This window comes from Sorex araneus, chromosome 1 (genome assembly GCF_027595985.1).
Source record: "Sorex araneus isolate mSorAra2 chromosome 1, mSorAra2.pri, whole genome shotgun sequence".
Classification (NCBI taxonomy): domain Eukaryota; kingdom Metazoa; phylum Chordata; class Mammalia; order Eulipotyphla; family Soricidae; genus Sorex; species Sorex araneus.
The window spans coordinates 110,207,713-110,221,772 of NC_073302.1; the positions used below are offsets into that span (position 1 = coordinate 110,207,713).

A 14,060-nucleotide genomic window follows, 5' to 3' on the forward strand; every position below is an offset into this window, starting at 1 on the left:
AATCTGTTAGTTACTTTATATTCAACTTCCCAGGCTCCATAACTGTGTGGGATAAATGTCTATTGTTCAAGTTACCAAGTTTATGGTATTTGCTATACTGAGCAGAATAAGATATTCATGCATAATAGACATTACACTAGAATCTTATGGTTTGGGCTTTTCTTTTGTGTTTCGAATGGACTAGAGAAAGAGTTAATTTATTTTTGGAGTAATGAATTATGCTAAAATATATTTGAGTATATTTGCATATACAACATTGAAAACAGTAAATGCTATGAGATATCCGTATATATTTTAATTTATAAAGTTCAGTATTTCGTTGTGATAGACACCTAACTTTAGGGAAATAAGAACACAATTATTGGTAATTATCTGAGGTCAGAAAAGGTGAAAATTATGACATTGCATTATATTTTAAAATATAGATATTATAACATGTGAATCATATCTTAAACAATTTTCATGTACTTTGCTTAGAGCAAAATAAAAAATCATGATTTAGTTTCATATAGTGGTTTAATAAATTAAGTATTTTGAATTTCTAATACATTTATAGTTCTCATAAGTACATTAAAATCTTTCCTAAATATATACACAACTGTGAATGTAATTATAAAATTGAGGTAATTGGTACCTTTGGCTTTATTTTTAACTATATATTAAAAACTTCATTGTTATGACAATCCATTTTCATAGTATTATTCTAATTCATTAGAATGTAGTCATACATACTATTTTAAAATCAGAGGTAATTATTGGTATTTATGCATTTTCTTCTGTAATTAGATGTCTGTTACAGTGCAATATTTCAGACAGGTCTTACCCACTTGGATATCATAATTCTTTTGTCAAGAGTCTAGTCCTACCTATTGAAATACTATTTCTCTAAGCTAACAGGAAATGGATGTTAATTTAAGCTTCGCTTCAGGAGGGAGAGTTACACTGATACCAGTATACAAGAACAATGATATATTTTCTATTTTTTTTAATGATGCTAACACATGTGCACTACTCTTCTTACACCTTCTTGACTATAAAAGTCATAACACATGATGGAGTGAAACAAATGCCTTGATTCAATAATAAAGACAAATTGTTCTGTGATGCCAATTTTCCTACACTCAATAGAGATGAATGTAAAGGAAAAAAGTAAGATTTATTTACTGGTTCTGACACTGACTGATTATGTCTATGTCTTTGATTCACTCTGCTAGATCCTGCCATTAAAAATAAAATAATGAGAACCCTACTCTTGAGAAAAACTCAGAACATCTTCATATACAAATACATCTTTATTTTATGATAGATGATGCAAAGCAGTTTACCAATTTCTGAAGCTGCAACGGTGATGTTGTACCACGGAGTTTCTTCTCTATCAAGAATTTTTGTAGTCTTAATGGTTCCAGTATTAGCATCGATGTTAAAAGATCTGTCATCATCAGCACGGTAGTCAATGAAGTATCTAGAGAAAAAGATAGATGGACTGTTTTTTACTTGATGTTAAATAATGAAAATGAATTTGAATGAAGGGCTTTAATAAATAGTACATCTATATCCTTAAAAGTATACTTTAAATTTCTGTATATAGCTCATACAATTTAACTGCAACCTTCATGTGTAGAAATAACAATTATTTTTATCTGTGAGTTTTTAATTCATACACAGAATTATAAACTAAACACCTACACACAGAGAGATTCCATGAAAGGACTGAATAATAGATAGTAGAAACGTAGCAATTAAAAAAGGAGAGTCAAAATACTCCTGCTGGAAAATCAGCAATGTCTTTACAAGACAGGTAGTACTTATTACTAAAGGAAAAAAGGAAATAAATCAACACAACCTGAAGGAATAAAATGCACATATATCACAGTACATATATAATTACCTCCATACATTTCAAAATTATAAATTTCAAGAAATCCAAGACTTCTGGCAAGCTACTCCTCCTGTGGGTAGGACCATTCTATAGACCCTTTTACATTTGACATGTAAGGTCTTTAACATAGAATTCAAGGAGGGATGGAGCGTTATTATAGCGGGTAGGGTGCTTGTCTTGCACAAGGTTGACCTCGCTTCTGTCCCAGCACAGTATCCAGTCCCCTGAGATCAGTCAGCATTGATCCTGGAGCACAAAGCCAGGAGTGGGAACTTAGCACCTCCTAGCGTGGCCCATATTGTAAAGCAAAATAAAATGCAATGAAATTCAACATGCATTTATTTTAAAAAGTCTATTTGCACTAATGTGAAACCAAATAATGTTTTACATGGTGAGATTTTTGTTTTGTAACTATTTCCATTAAAATAATCAGGCCAATAAGTCATGTCTTAGTTATTTAGAAAGGCATGTATTCCCATGGAGACATTTCCACATCCTATCTTACTTTATAAAATATATTCTGAATATGATGTATCAAATGTTAGAATACTTCTGAGAAAAAACTTTTTAGCATGTGGTAAGCTTATTTTGTCCTGTACTGAGAGATGATCTAATTGTTTGGCAAAGAATATACTTACAAAATAACACATATAAAATATACTTTATTAAAAAATGCTTTTAATTTCCAGTTACTACAAGACAAACCACAGAGTACAGCAAAAATTATGCTACATAATTATCAATCCTTAAATGCTATCTTTAATAGTGGAATTTTAACTTAAGGAAACACACAAACCAGAGTAACCCTACTAATGCTTTGGAACATACAGGTGCACACATAAAGCATTCATTTAAGAAAGGACAAATCCTTTCATTAAGAAAGGATTTCTAGGGGCTGGAGTGATATAGCACAGCGGGTAGGGCATTTGCCTTGCACCCGGCCAACCCAGGTTTGATTCCCAGCATCCTATATGGTCCCCTGAGCATCACCAGGGGCAATTCCTGAGTGCAGAGCCAGGAGTAACCCCTGAGCATCTTCGGGTATGACCCAAGAAGAAAAAAAAAGGATTTCTAATATAGTGATTAAAGCCATTGATTTCTCATATTCACTACATCCAGCATGAATTAAATGTCACAGCATCACCTGTAGACAGGGACAAGGACAGTAGACAAGGATATGGACATCACCTATAGGGACAGGGACAGGGACCTGTAGACAGGGACAGGACAGGGGCATAATACAATAGGCAGGGTGCTTGGTTTGCACACACAGCCTAGCCACACTCAATCCCATGCACTCCATATAGTGCCAGGAGTCTGCCAGGAGTGGTCCCTGAATGAAGAGATGGAGGTAAGCCCTAAACATCTATGAGTGTGGCCTAAAAACAAACAAACAGAAGGATCATTTCTACTAAGTGCCACTGAGAAACCTGCTTGATCAATGAACAATGGAATGCTCCTGTGTGAAAAATCACCTGGATTTAGGTTCCAGAAAGTGAATTAAGTTGTCCCAGCCCAGGTGTATACTTACTATATATCCCTTCAGAGCCCTGGACTGAACTAGTGCCTTCTAGTAAACCCTAGATAATTTTACTCTGCCATATGAAGGTGCCCGTATAGCTCTGAGATCTTGCAAAATTGCCAATATAAGTAGTAAATCTGGTTCGTAATGTTTATTATCCAAACTACTTTCTGTTCTGTCACAGAACATATGCACCAATTCATATTTCTAGTAAACAAGTTTTAATGGACTGAGAAAAAGTAAAAAGAAATTGCATTTTGTTGAAAGAAGCTGAAATTCATTATTCAAATTAGAATTTATGGACAAATAGGCAAGTTATGACCAAAGCAAGCACTCAATAACAATAATGATTACTTTTACTCATGTATTTTCTTCAACAGAAACTACTTTAAACAAATTACTCAGTTCATCATTGGCACCCCATTTCCCTTTGATTATGTAGGCATAGACTAAGGATAATTACTGTCATGTTAAAGTGCATTGCAAAACGTTCTTTTTTTATTTCAATAACAAAATTTTAGTCCCCAGAGCACTTATTTTCATTATTGTCTGTCCATTTCACTGCAAGAAATTAATTTAAAACTTATGTAATGGAAATCTATTAGTGCAGTGATTTGCTTGGAAAAAAAATCAGTTGCTTAAAGCATAGGGAACTTCTGTAAGTTACACACTTTAGATATTTTTATAAACACACATACACACACTATGGGATGTAAGGTAAATTTGAGATTTGCCTTCCCAAATTGCTATTTGAGGGAATTTTACTGAGTATAAGCTATAGATGGAATAATTTTTAATCAATGTACACCTGCGGGATATTACAGTAGTGCAGTCTTGTTTGAATTTAAAAAAAAATTTCAGACTGTAGCCTAACTCATACTCATATTTTTTTAAAAAATATTAAATTGTCTTTGGTTAACTTTGGAGATGCAATTTTTTTCCATAAGCCATCCATTCAGAAAATAATCTCTCTAAGAAGATTAAATTTAAGGATCATTTGTCACTTGATAATGTAATGTGCCTAATAGGATGGGCAATAATATTACATCTAATAAATAAAAAAAAAAACCCTAAGAAGTAATACCTCCAAAAAAGAATGAGTTTTCCTGCTATTTCTTCCTTAAAGGAACCAAGATATTGGACACTTAAAATACCTTGAGCTCTTGAAATGCTATGGAGACAATTTAAACATTACATTTTACTTATTTATTTTTCTTTGGGAATGTTCTCATGGAAACTACTTAGAATTCAAGTTTTCACTTAGGCTAGCAATACCAGTAAATCAGGGTTTACAGGTTAATTCCAGGATTAAATAGGTTGTACCTACACATCCAGAAAACACATTTCCCCTTCGGTCAGCTTATCTCTGGAATGTTCACCAATGCATGCTAAATTATTAGATTAATTTGTGCCTAAAACTGGAAATATTCACAAGGTCACATATTTTGACTTTAAGCAATGTGAAAGTGCTGCCTTGTACTATGTTTTGCTAATCTTCACGACTACTTATGTGTGTGCTTGGAACATTTCATTGAATTCACTTAGTCTACAGATATTTACAATTGTCTCTATCATTTTTAGGTCCCTTTATAATTCCAAGTGCCATGCTCACATACCATTTATCAGCAATGTTATTAGTGCACGTAAATGTGATATCTTCAATATAGGCCACCTGTGACACTTCCAAAATACAAGAGAAAGACACATTTCTGGTTGTAAAAGGCATCCTGTTTGTTGATTTGCCTTCACAGACCCTACTAAGTTGTGTCTTTTGCATCAGCAGATTACAAATTTGGTGAGGGTCTATTGTGGTTTGTCATTAAAGAATTGATCAAGATTTGTTTTTCAATAAGTAAAACTTTTTTTTTTGCCTGAATAAAGAGTTTTAATTGATTTTCTTTAAATTACAAAAATTTTAAAAATGGTTTCTCATGCACATAATTCTAATATCATCCCCATCACCAGGGAACATACTCCTTCCCCCAAAGGTCCCGATGACCCTCTCTATCAACCCCACCAACTCAATGGTGTGGATCAGTTCTGTTATGTTTCTTTTGGGTTTCTTTTTGGATTGTTGTTGTTGATGAATTATTATTTTTTTTAATTTTATTAGTTTATTTTTAATTAGAGAGTCATCGTGAGGGTACAGTTACAGATCCATACATCTTTATGCTCATACTTCCCCCATACAAAGTTCAATAACCCATCCCTTCACCAGTGCCCATTCTCCACCACCCGTAAACCCAACATCCCTCCCCCCCTCCCCAGACCCGTCTCCCCCCACCCCACCCTGCCACTATGGCAGGGAATTCCCTTTTGTTCTCTCTCTCTGATTAGGTGTTGTGGTTTGCAAAAGAGGTGTTGAGTGGCCATTGTGTTCAGTCTCTAGTCTGTATTCCGCCCGCCTCACCCTTCCCCCACATGACCTCCAACCACATTTTGCTTGGTGGTCCCTTCCCTGAGTTACCCAGAATGAGAGACCAGCCTCCAAGCCATGGAAACAATCTCCTGGTACTTATTTCTACTATTCTTGGGTGTTAGTCTTATAGTCTATTATTCTATATTCCACAGATGAGTGCAATCTTTCTATGTCTGTCTCTCACTTTCTGACTCATTTCACTTAGCATGATACTTTCCATGTTGATCCACTTATATGCAAACGTCATGACCTCATTTTTTCTAACAGCTGCATAGTATTCCATTGTATAGATGTACCAGAGTTTCTTCAACCAATCATCTGTTCTAGGGCACTCGGGAAGAGATACGAATGGCCAAAAAGCACATGAAAAAGTGCTCTACATCACTAGTCGTCAGAGAGATGCAGATCAAAACAACCATGAGATACCACCTCACACCACAGAGACTAGCACACATCCAAAAAAACAAAAGCAACCGCTGTTGGAGAGGATGTGGGGAGAAAGGGACCCTTCTACACTGCTGGTGGGAATGCCGGCTAGTTCAGCCCTTTTGGAAAACAGTATGGACGATTCTCAAAAAACTAGAGGTTGAGCTCCCATTTGACCCAGCAATACCACTGCTGGGAATATATCCCAGAAAAGCCAAAAAGTATAGTCGAAGTGACATATGCACTTATATGTTCACCGCAGCATTGTTTACAATAGCCAGAATCTGCAATAAGTAAAACTTTTATTAGAGAATATGGTAAACAGAACAAATACTCAATGCTGAGACCTTTAACAGGATAGATTTTGAAACATTTTCTGCTTATTATCTAGCCTTCATTTAGAAAGTTTAAGTCATTTGGAAATGCATATTTTTGAAATACACCTAATGTGTATAATTCCAAACTTTGCATATTCATGAGCTTATTAAAAATTTCTGACCACATAAGAAAAGCAAATCAAAGCCATCCATAGGAATGCAGAGAAAACACAGGGATATTTGTTCTCCAAGTCCATAATCAAATTTTAAATGAACCAGTAAGCTCCTTTACTTCTCTGTAATCATCATTATTCAAAAACATATATTATTTCTATATCTCTCTATATATCTTAATTTTGAACATACTTAAAAACTTGTATTAATTAATTTTTATGTTAGCATATGGATAATATATTATTTCCAAAATATTTAAGATATATTCTGCCCTGTTTTAGTTCTTCACTGTATCACTGTATCACTGTAATTCCATTGCTCATTGATTTGCTCGAGTGGGCACCAGTAACATCTCCATTATGAGAGTCATTGTTACTGTTTTTGGCATAATGAATGTGCCACAGGTAGCTTGCCAGGCTCTGCAATGCAGGCAAGATACTCTTGGTAGCTAGCCGGGCTCTCCAAGAGGAGCAGAGGAATCGAACCCGGGTCAGCCATGTGAAAGGCAAATGCCCTACCCACTGTACTATCACTCCAGCCCTTTAGTTCTTAAGCAAAGCAAATATTAACATTTTTAACAAGGAGTACATATTTCATTTATTCAAAATGAAAATGAAATACAGATGAGGGAATAGAGATATTTTCATGCTAAACATTCTCATTTTATGAGAAATATTGCTAGTGATTTCAATTATGTTTTCTTATATGAAGTAAAGAAACATTATTTTAATCTACATAATGTAGAGAAAGTCTAAAATTAAAGGACATTTTGATTCAAAGATACTAGAATTACATTGGATGAGTTTCCCTGCATTCTTTTATTCCAATGGATACAAATGGATAATGGTATCTTATGCATAGCATTCTAAAGTTGTAAAACATACATTTGTTTTCTACTTTGTGACGTTTAAAATATATAAACTTGGGGCTGGAGCAATAGCACAGTGGGTAGGGTGTTTGCCTTGTACTCGGGGTTCAATTCCCAGCATCCAATATGGTCCCCCGAGCACTACCAGGAATAATCCTGAGTGCATGAGCCAGGAGTAACCCTGTGCATCCTGTGCATTACCGGGTGTGACCCCATATTCAGGTTTCTTTTCATGGAAGAACTTTGAGATAAGCAGCATATTGTGGCTTAAAGAAAGCAAGACTGGGACCAGGGAAATTGCATCGCGGACCTGTCACTTGCCTTGCATACTGTCAAATCGAATTCCATTGCCGGCACTACACATGGTCCCCTGAGCCCTGGTAGGAGAGATCCCTAAGCATAGAGCCAGGAGTAAACCTTGCACACAGTTTGGTGCGGCCCCAAAACATTCACAAAAGAACCAAAAAAAAAAAACTTAAAAAAAATTCTAAAACAAAACAAAAAGATTTTGTAGTAAAGCAAAACTGAATTTCACTTGACTCAAATTCTTGAGCCTCTGTTTCTTTATCTGAAAACTAATACTAGCAATACAGATTCTTCACAGTTAAAATAAGTTGATTTTTTTTAACAGAGCTTCAGGCCCATAGACAAATCAATGAATAGGGAGTGCTTTATATTATCATGCTGCAAAAGGCTACATTTCCCACCAGCTTCCTACTATGGGAGACCTGATTAGTCCCTAGCTAATCAGGATGCTCATGAATTACATTTCCAGGATGCTAAAAAGGAAGCAGTGAACACAGCCTGCAAAAGTCAAGGCATTTTTTTTGTTTGTATTAAAGTTCTGGTAAATAGTTTGATTTTGATTTTTTTTAAAGGTGGGAATACTATTGCTGCAAATTACACTCTCATTTTTTGAATTGAAAGAGGCAAATGCTCAATACAGGATGCTCTTAGAAATCTGAAGAGTTTCACTAATAGTTCAGAAAATTGAAATACAAAAGACTGAAGCTGGGAAGCTTTGCACAAATGCCTTTAAGACTCAAACTCCCTTCCATTATCAATTCTGCAAACTCGCAGTTAATTGCTTTTCAGGGCACATTGCAAGGTTCATCTTTTCAATGTGCTTTTTCTTAATTAGTACAAACATTTGGTCCCTGAGAAAGGTAGAAGTATAAGGCTTGCTTTTGTGTTTGTTAATGTTTTTTCCTTTTTTTTATTCATGTTTGGCACCTAAAGGCTCATGGGACTGACACGTTTTTATTAAAATCAAGAATAAATTTTATGCAAATGATGCCCCCAAACAACATCTTTGGCATCTAATTATATTAAGGCAGCTTTCAAGAAGTTCAGTTTATTTGCCTAAAAAAAAAAACAAAGCAGAAAGAATACATATGCTAATAGTTTATGTTTCATTTTGAGAATCATTTTTAAATCTTAACAACTGGAAGGGGCTGGAGCGATAGCTCAGTGGTGGGGTGTTGGCCTTTCATGCGGCTGACCCTTGTTCGATTCCTCCACCCCTCTCGAAGAGCTGGACAAGCTACCGAGAGTATCAAGTCCGCATGGTAGAGCCTGGCAAGCTACCTGTGGCGTATTGGATATGCCAAAAACAGTAACAATAAGTCTCACAATGAGAGACGTTACTGGTGCCCACTCAAACAAATCAATGAGCAACGGGATGACAATGACAACAACTGGAAAGAAATCTTGTTATTTAGATATAATATGAATTAAATGTTCCTAATAACATAGAATAATTAGCAAGGAAATATCATAATATAAGCAATTGTATACATATGTTTTTATTAACTTAAATTCATAGATTAAAGCATGCATGTGATTAAGCATATGTATAAAATACACTCACCCCCAAATATTTCTTCAGAATTTCTTTCTTGAGCATTATAAGCATTCCAGATTCACCAGTTTGCCATTCAGTTTGTTTTATTCTATCTTTAATTTTCTCAGCTTCATATTCAGCAGTTTGGACCTGATAATACTTGAGGACTCTCTTTTATGTGTTGACCAATGAACTTAACCAGCACTGGTTTTTATAGCAAGTACTAGAACATTTCTCTTTTTGTTCTGAGTTTGTCACAACCACATCGTCAGACATTGCTAAATGGTTCTGAAACTATTGCTCTTTGGTGATATCACTATTCTATTGTAAATGGATACTTGCTTGTATAGAATACATGAAGTACTGCCCCCGGTGTCATGTAATCCCACAAACAGCTAACATCCAGAGACTATAAGACCAAGCTCGGGAAGCTTTGCAGCCACACAACATCTTATACCCTGTTCTCCCTCTTGGAGAACCTGACAAGTTACCAAGAGTCTATTGCCTGCATGGGAGAGCCTTGCAAGCTCTCCATGGCGTATTCATACCCCAAATACAGTAAAATATATATACGTACCTCTTGGAGACCCTGGCAAGCTACCCATGGCATATTCACTATGCCAAAAAGCAGTAACGATAGGTCGCATTGCCTTGACCCTGAAAGAGCCTCCAATCGTTGGGAAAGACAAGTAAGGAGAAGCTGCTAAAGTCTCAGGGTTGAGTGTAATAGAGACGTTACTGGTGCCCACTCCAGTAAATCGATGAACCACGGGAAGACAGTGATAAAACTGTTGGATTCTTTCTAAAAAGAATAGTCTCAGTGAATTTTCATAAGTTTTCATCCTGGTTGGACAACTAAGTATATCAACTCCTTTCATATCGATAGAGATTGAGTCCTCAATCTGGTCTTGTTCCCTTTGTGTTCCTATTTTGCCTATTCTGCTGCTTACATTACCCAGATTTCAGTTCCAGTGTGACAGGGGTTACTAATAGAAAGGTTTTTCTTGGGTACTCATAGGTAGAGAAAAATTATTGAATAGACACATTTGTGCCCATAAAAATTATTTTTATTGTATGTAACACCAATTTCTATTCAGAAATGGAAAAGAACATGATTATATAAAAAGGAACCACATTTCAATGTGTAATTGAAGAATTTACCATATACGCTATTGTTAAAATAGTTGATATCAAAGAGAATGTGAATAAGAACTTGATGAGAAAAGGCAGACAGATTTGTTAAGGATTTAAAAATTTTTAAAGCCTTAATATTATCCAAAATTATAAATCCCAGGTAGCTACTTTTTTGTGACAGCTTGATATGTGCCATATTCAACGGAATAACTTCTGGGAATACAAAAAAAATTACTTATATCTGCTGTAGGACATAAAAACAATAAAATATCATTTTGCCAGTATGATTTTAAAATTTTAATAAACGTACATATATATGTCTGTTCAGCATTACTATTTTTATTCATAATTTGATTTTGAGTGGGAGGATTAAATTATATGCAAGAGCATGCAGGAAATCATTCAAGATTCCAAATTTCCCATACTGGACTTCCTATCTCTAAGTCTGCATTCTATGCTGTCTTGGACAAGTTCACATTCACTAAGCAACTGCACCAGGCCGCTCTGCACCTTAAGTGTACTGTTCTTTGGGTTCTAATAAACCAAAAATGGGCTAGTTTTCTTCTATTTCAGGTAAGGTTAGTAATTTCCCAAGAGCACACAGCCATTGAGGAAAACTTAGCCTGATACACTCATACTTCTCTGAGCCTCACATTTCTCACTTATCTACACTTCTCACTGAGAGATAAAAAAAAAATAAAAACCTCTAATGTGAGACAGGTTCATGACTAAATCTTGAAAGAGGTGGAAGCAAAGCATGCAAGATTCATGAGTAGGCATGTTTCTGGCCTGAAACATCTTTGAGGCACTCCTGGGAGTGACGCAGGTCTAGTTACTACCTTGCTCAAGCCACACCCACATTCCACAGTGGCTGCCATGCCAGTGGTCCAGTCTCATTGCCTCTTCTACTCCTCCATACTTCCAGAAGCCTCAGCCGTCATACTCTCTTCCCACATCCACCAGGTAAACTCATCCACCAATCCTGATCTACATATCCTGGAGCCCCGAGAGCAAGCAGCAGCATAGTGGCCACGCAACACCACTACATTTCACACAATTCAATAATGGCATCCTAATAGGAGCATATCAAATTGGATGGGAAAGAAGAAACACAGAAGTCAACTGAACTCAGTCAATAGAAGCAACATCAGAGAAGGCTCAACTAGCAACGCACAGCTAAGTCAACCTTCAGACAAGGACTTAGTGACCTCATGGTGAAATAGAACAATTTTCACAAATTTTCTTGCACTGTAATATTTTTTGATTATTCCATTACTCATTTAGTTGTAATAAACAATATAAAATTTTGTTGTACCTCCTAAGGGAGTAGACTCAGGATGATGGGAAAATGAGGATAATGATGGAGACGTCACTCTGGTGATGGGATTGGTGTTGGAATATAGGATGCCCATAAAAACTGCATGCTGAACAACTTTGAAAATGTTTAAATAAATGAATAGAAAATACATTAAAAATAAAAAGAAAAACACAAAAGAAACAGTCCTCTAATGTATAGAGTTTCCAGAATTATTTTCAATTATTGAGTTGATTGGTATAATTTGTAGCTACAATGTAATCATAGAAATATCTACATAGCCAGAATAGTAAAAAAAGTATGATAATTAGAGAATTAGTCAATATTTATTTAATACAAAGCAACTTTAAAGTGAATATTTGGAAAATTTTTGTTTTCATTTCAAGGGTAGTATATATACCACAGACTCTCATCAATATGTTTCTAAAGGAGATACTATACCTTACAACACTGTTAGCAATGTCGGGATCTTGTGCCAAAACAGTGCCAACAACAGTTCCAATCTTGGCATTTTCGTAGACTTCCATGGTGTAGGAAGGCATGGAGAAGAGTGGGGGCTCATCTACGTCTCCAACAATGATCTTCAGCATGGTGGCATCTTTAAAAGGACCCAAGTGAGAAAAGCGAAAATCAAGATGTGTATTTGCTCCTTCTATGTTGAGGGTATATGACTTCTTTTTCTCAAAATTCAGTGGCTGTTTAAAAAAATAAAAATAAAAAGTTTCCAATATTATAACGGCCATTATGTTTTCAACACTTTCATTTTCTGTTTCAGTTCTTGATTTTTAAATTTTTTTTATTGGGTGACTATGAGATAGAGCATTACAAAGATCTTCATGATTGAGTTTCAGTCATACAATGTTCCAACATGCATCCCTCCACAGGTGTAATTTCCTAGCACCAGTGTCCCCAGTTTCCTTCCCACCACTCCAAGATAGCTGCTACCCCTGCCTGTGTCGTTGGCAGGCACCTCTCTTCTCTCTCATTTTATCTTTCTCTCTCATTTTAGGCATTATGGTTTGCAATACAGATGCTGAGAGGTTATTATGTATATCCCTTTAACTACTTTCACCAATAAGTTCTTGTCCAGAGTGGTAATTTCAAACACTGTGGTCATAAAGACCCTCTTCTATATTGACTACCTTCAACCTTCCGCACACTTGTGGTAATTTTCAACCATTGACAAGTTCTCCTGGCCAATTTTCTGGAACATGAGATATCATCTCACATCACAGGACTGGCACACACCCAAATGAACAAGAAAACCAGTGCTGGCATGGATGCACGGAGAAAGAGACCCTCATTCATTGATGCTGGGAATGTCAACTGGTCCAGCCTTTTTGGAAAATAATACGGTCATTCCTCAAAAATCTAGAAATTGAGCTTCCATATGACCCACCAATATCACTTCTGGGCATATACTCTCGGGGTCCAAAATCACAGCAGAAACACCATCTACACTTCAATGTTCACTGCAGTACTATTCACAATAGGCAGAAGATGGAAACAAATGTAGCATTGAAGAACAGAGGAATAGATAAAGAAACTAAGGCACGTCTATGCAATGGATTATTACACAGCTATTAGGAAAAACAAGGTCATGAAATTTGCCTCTAGATGGATGGACTTGGAGAGCATCAAGGTGAGTGAAATAAATCAGATGGAGAGGACCCCCAAACACAGAGCAGCACCACAACTTCAGGTCGTGTCAGGATGAGAATTACTGAGACCCCCACACCTCTGAGTCCTACTGAGCATCCCCCCTCATGAAGCCAGAAACAAAGAAAATTTCATACAGAGCTGCATTAAAGTCAAATACAAATCAATTTCAATATTGTAGAGATAAATATGACTAGATGCAGAAACTATTCTCTGTCCAAGGTTTTTCGAGACGTTCTTGTAGTTTCTTCCAGTATCTTCTTTATGTCATTTCCTCAACCTACATAAGTAGTATACACATATTAAAAATTGTAATTTTCAAGAGAGAGTTTTCTTTGCAGTGAAAACTTTGCAATTTATCCCATTGTATAAATTTCTATCTCCATGTTTTACCTCATTACTAACTTTAAATCTGCATTTAACCATTTTTTAATGTGATAAAGTTTGTCTCCAATTTAATATTATATTTAAATTTCAACAAGCTACTTTTGTAATTGTTTCCTG

The 14,060-nt window shown here is 35.8% G+C and overlaps 1 protein-coding gene across 3 annotated transcripts in view; it reads right to left on the minus strand.

Moving 5' to 3' along the window:
- Nucleotides 1-14,060, minus strand: part of CDH18 (cadherin 18) — a 993,503-nt gene that overhangs the window by 60,577 nt on the left and 918,866 nt on the right. For all 3 annotated transcript variants that reach the window (XM_055131052.1, XM_055131061.1, XM_055131049.1), the window contains 2 exons: nucleotides 12,339-12,592; nucleotides 1,326-1,462 (listed from right to left, as the gene is read on the minus strand). In XM_055131052.1, coding sequence (XP_054987027.1) covers nucleotides 1,326-1,462; nucleotides 12,339-12,592 — 391 coding nt within the window. The remainder of the gene's footprint in view (nucleotides 1-1,325; nucleotides 1,463-12,338; nucleotides 12,593-14,060) is intronic.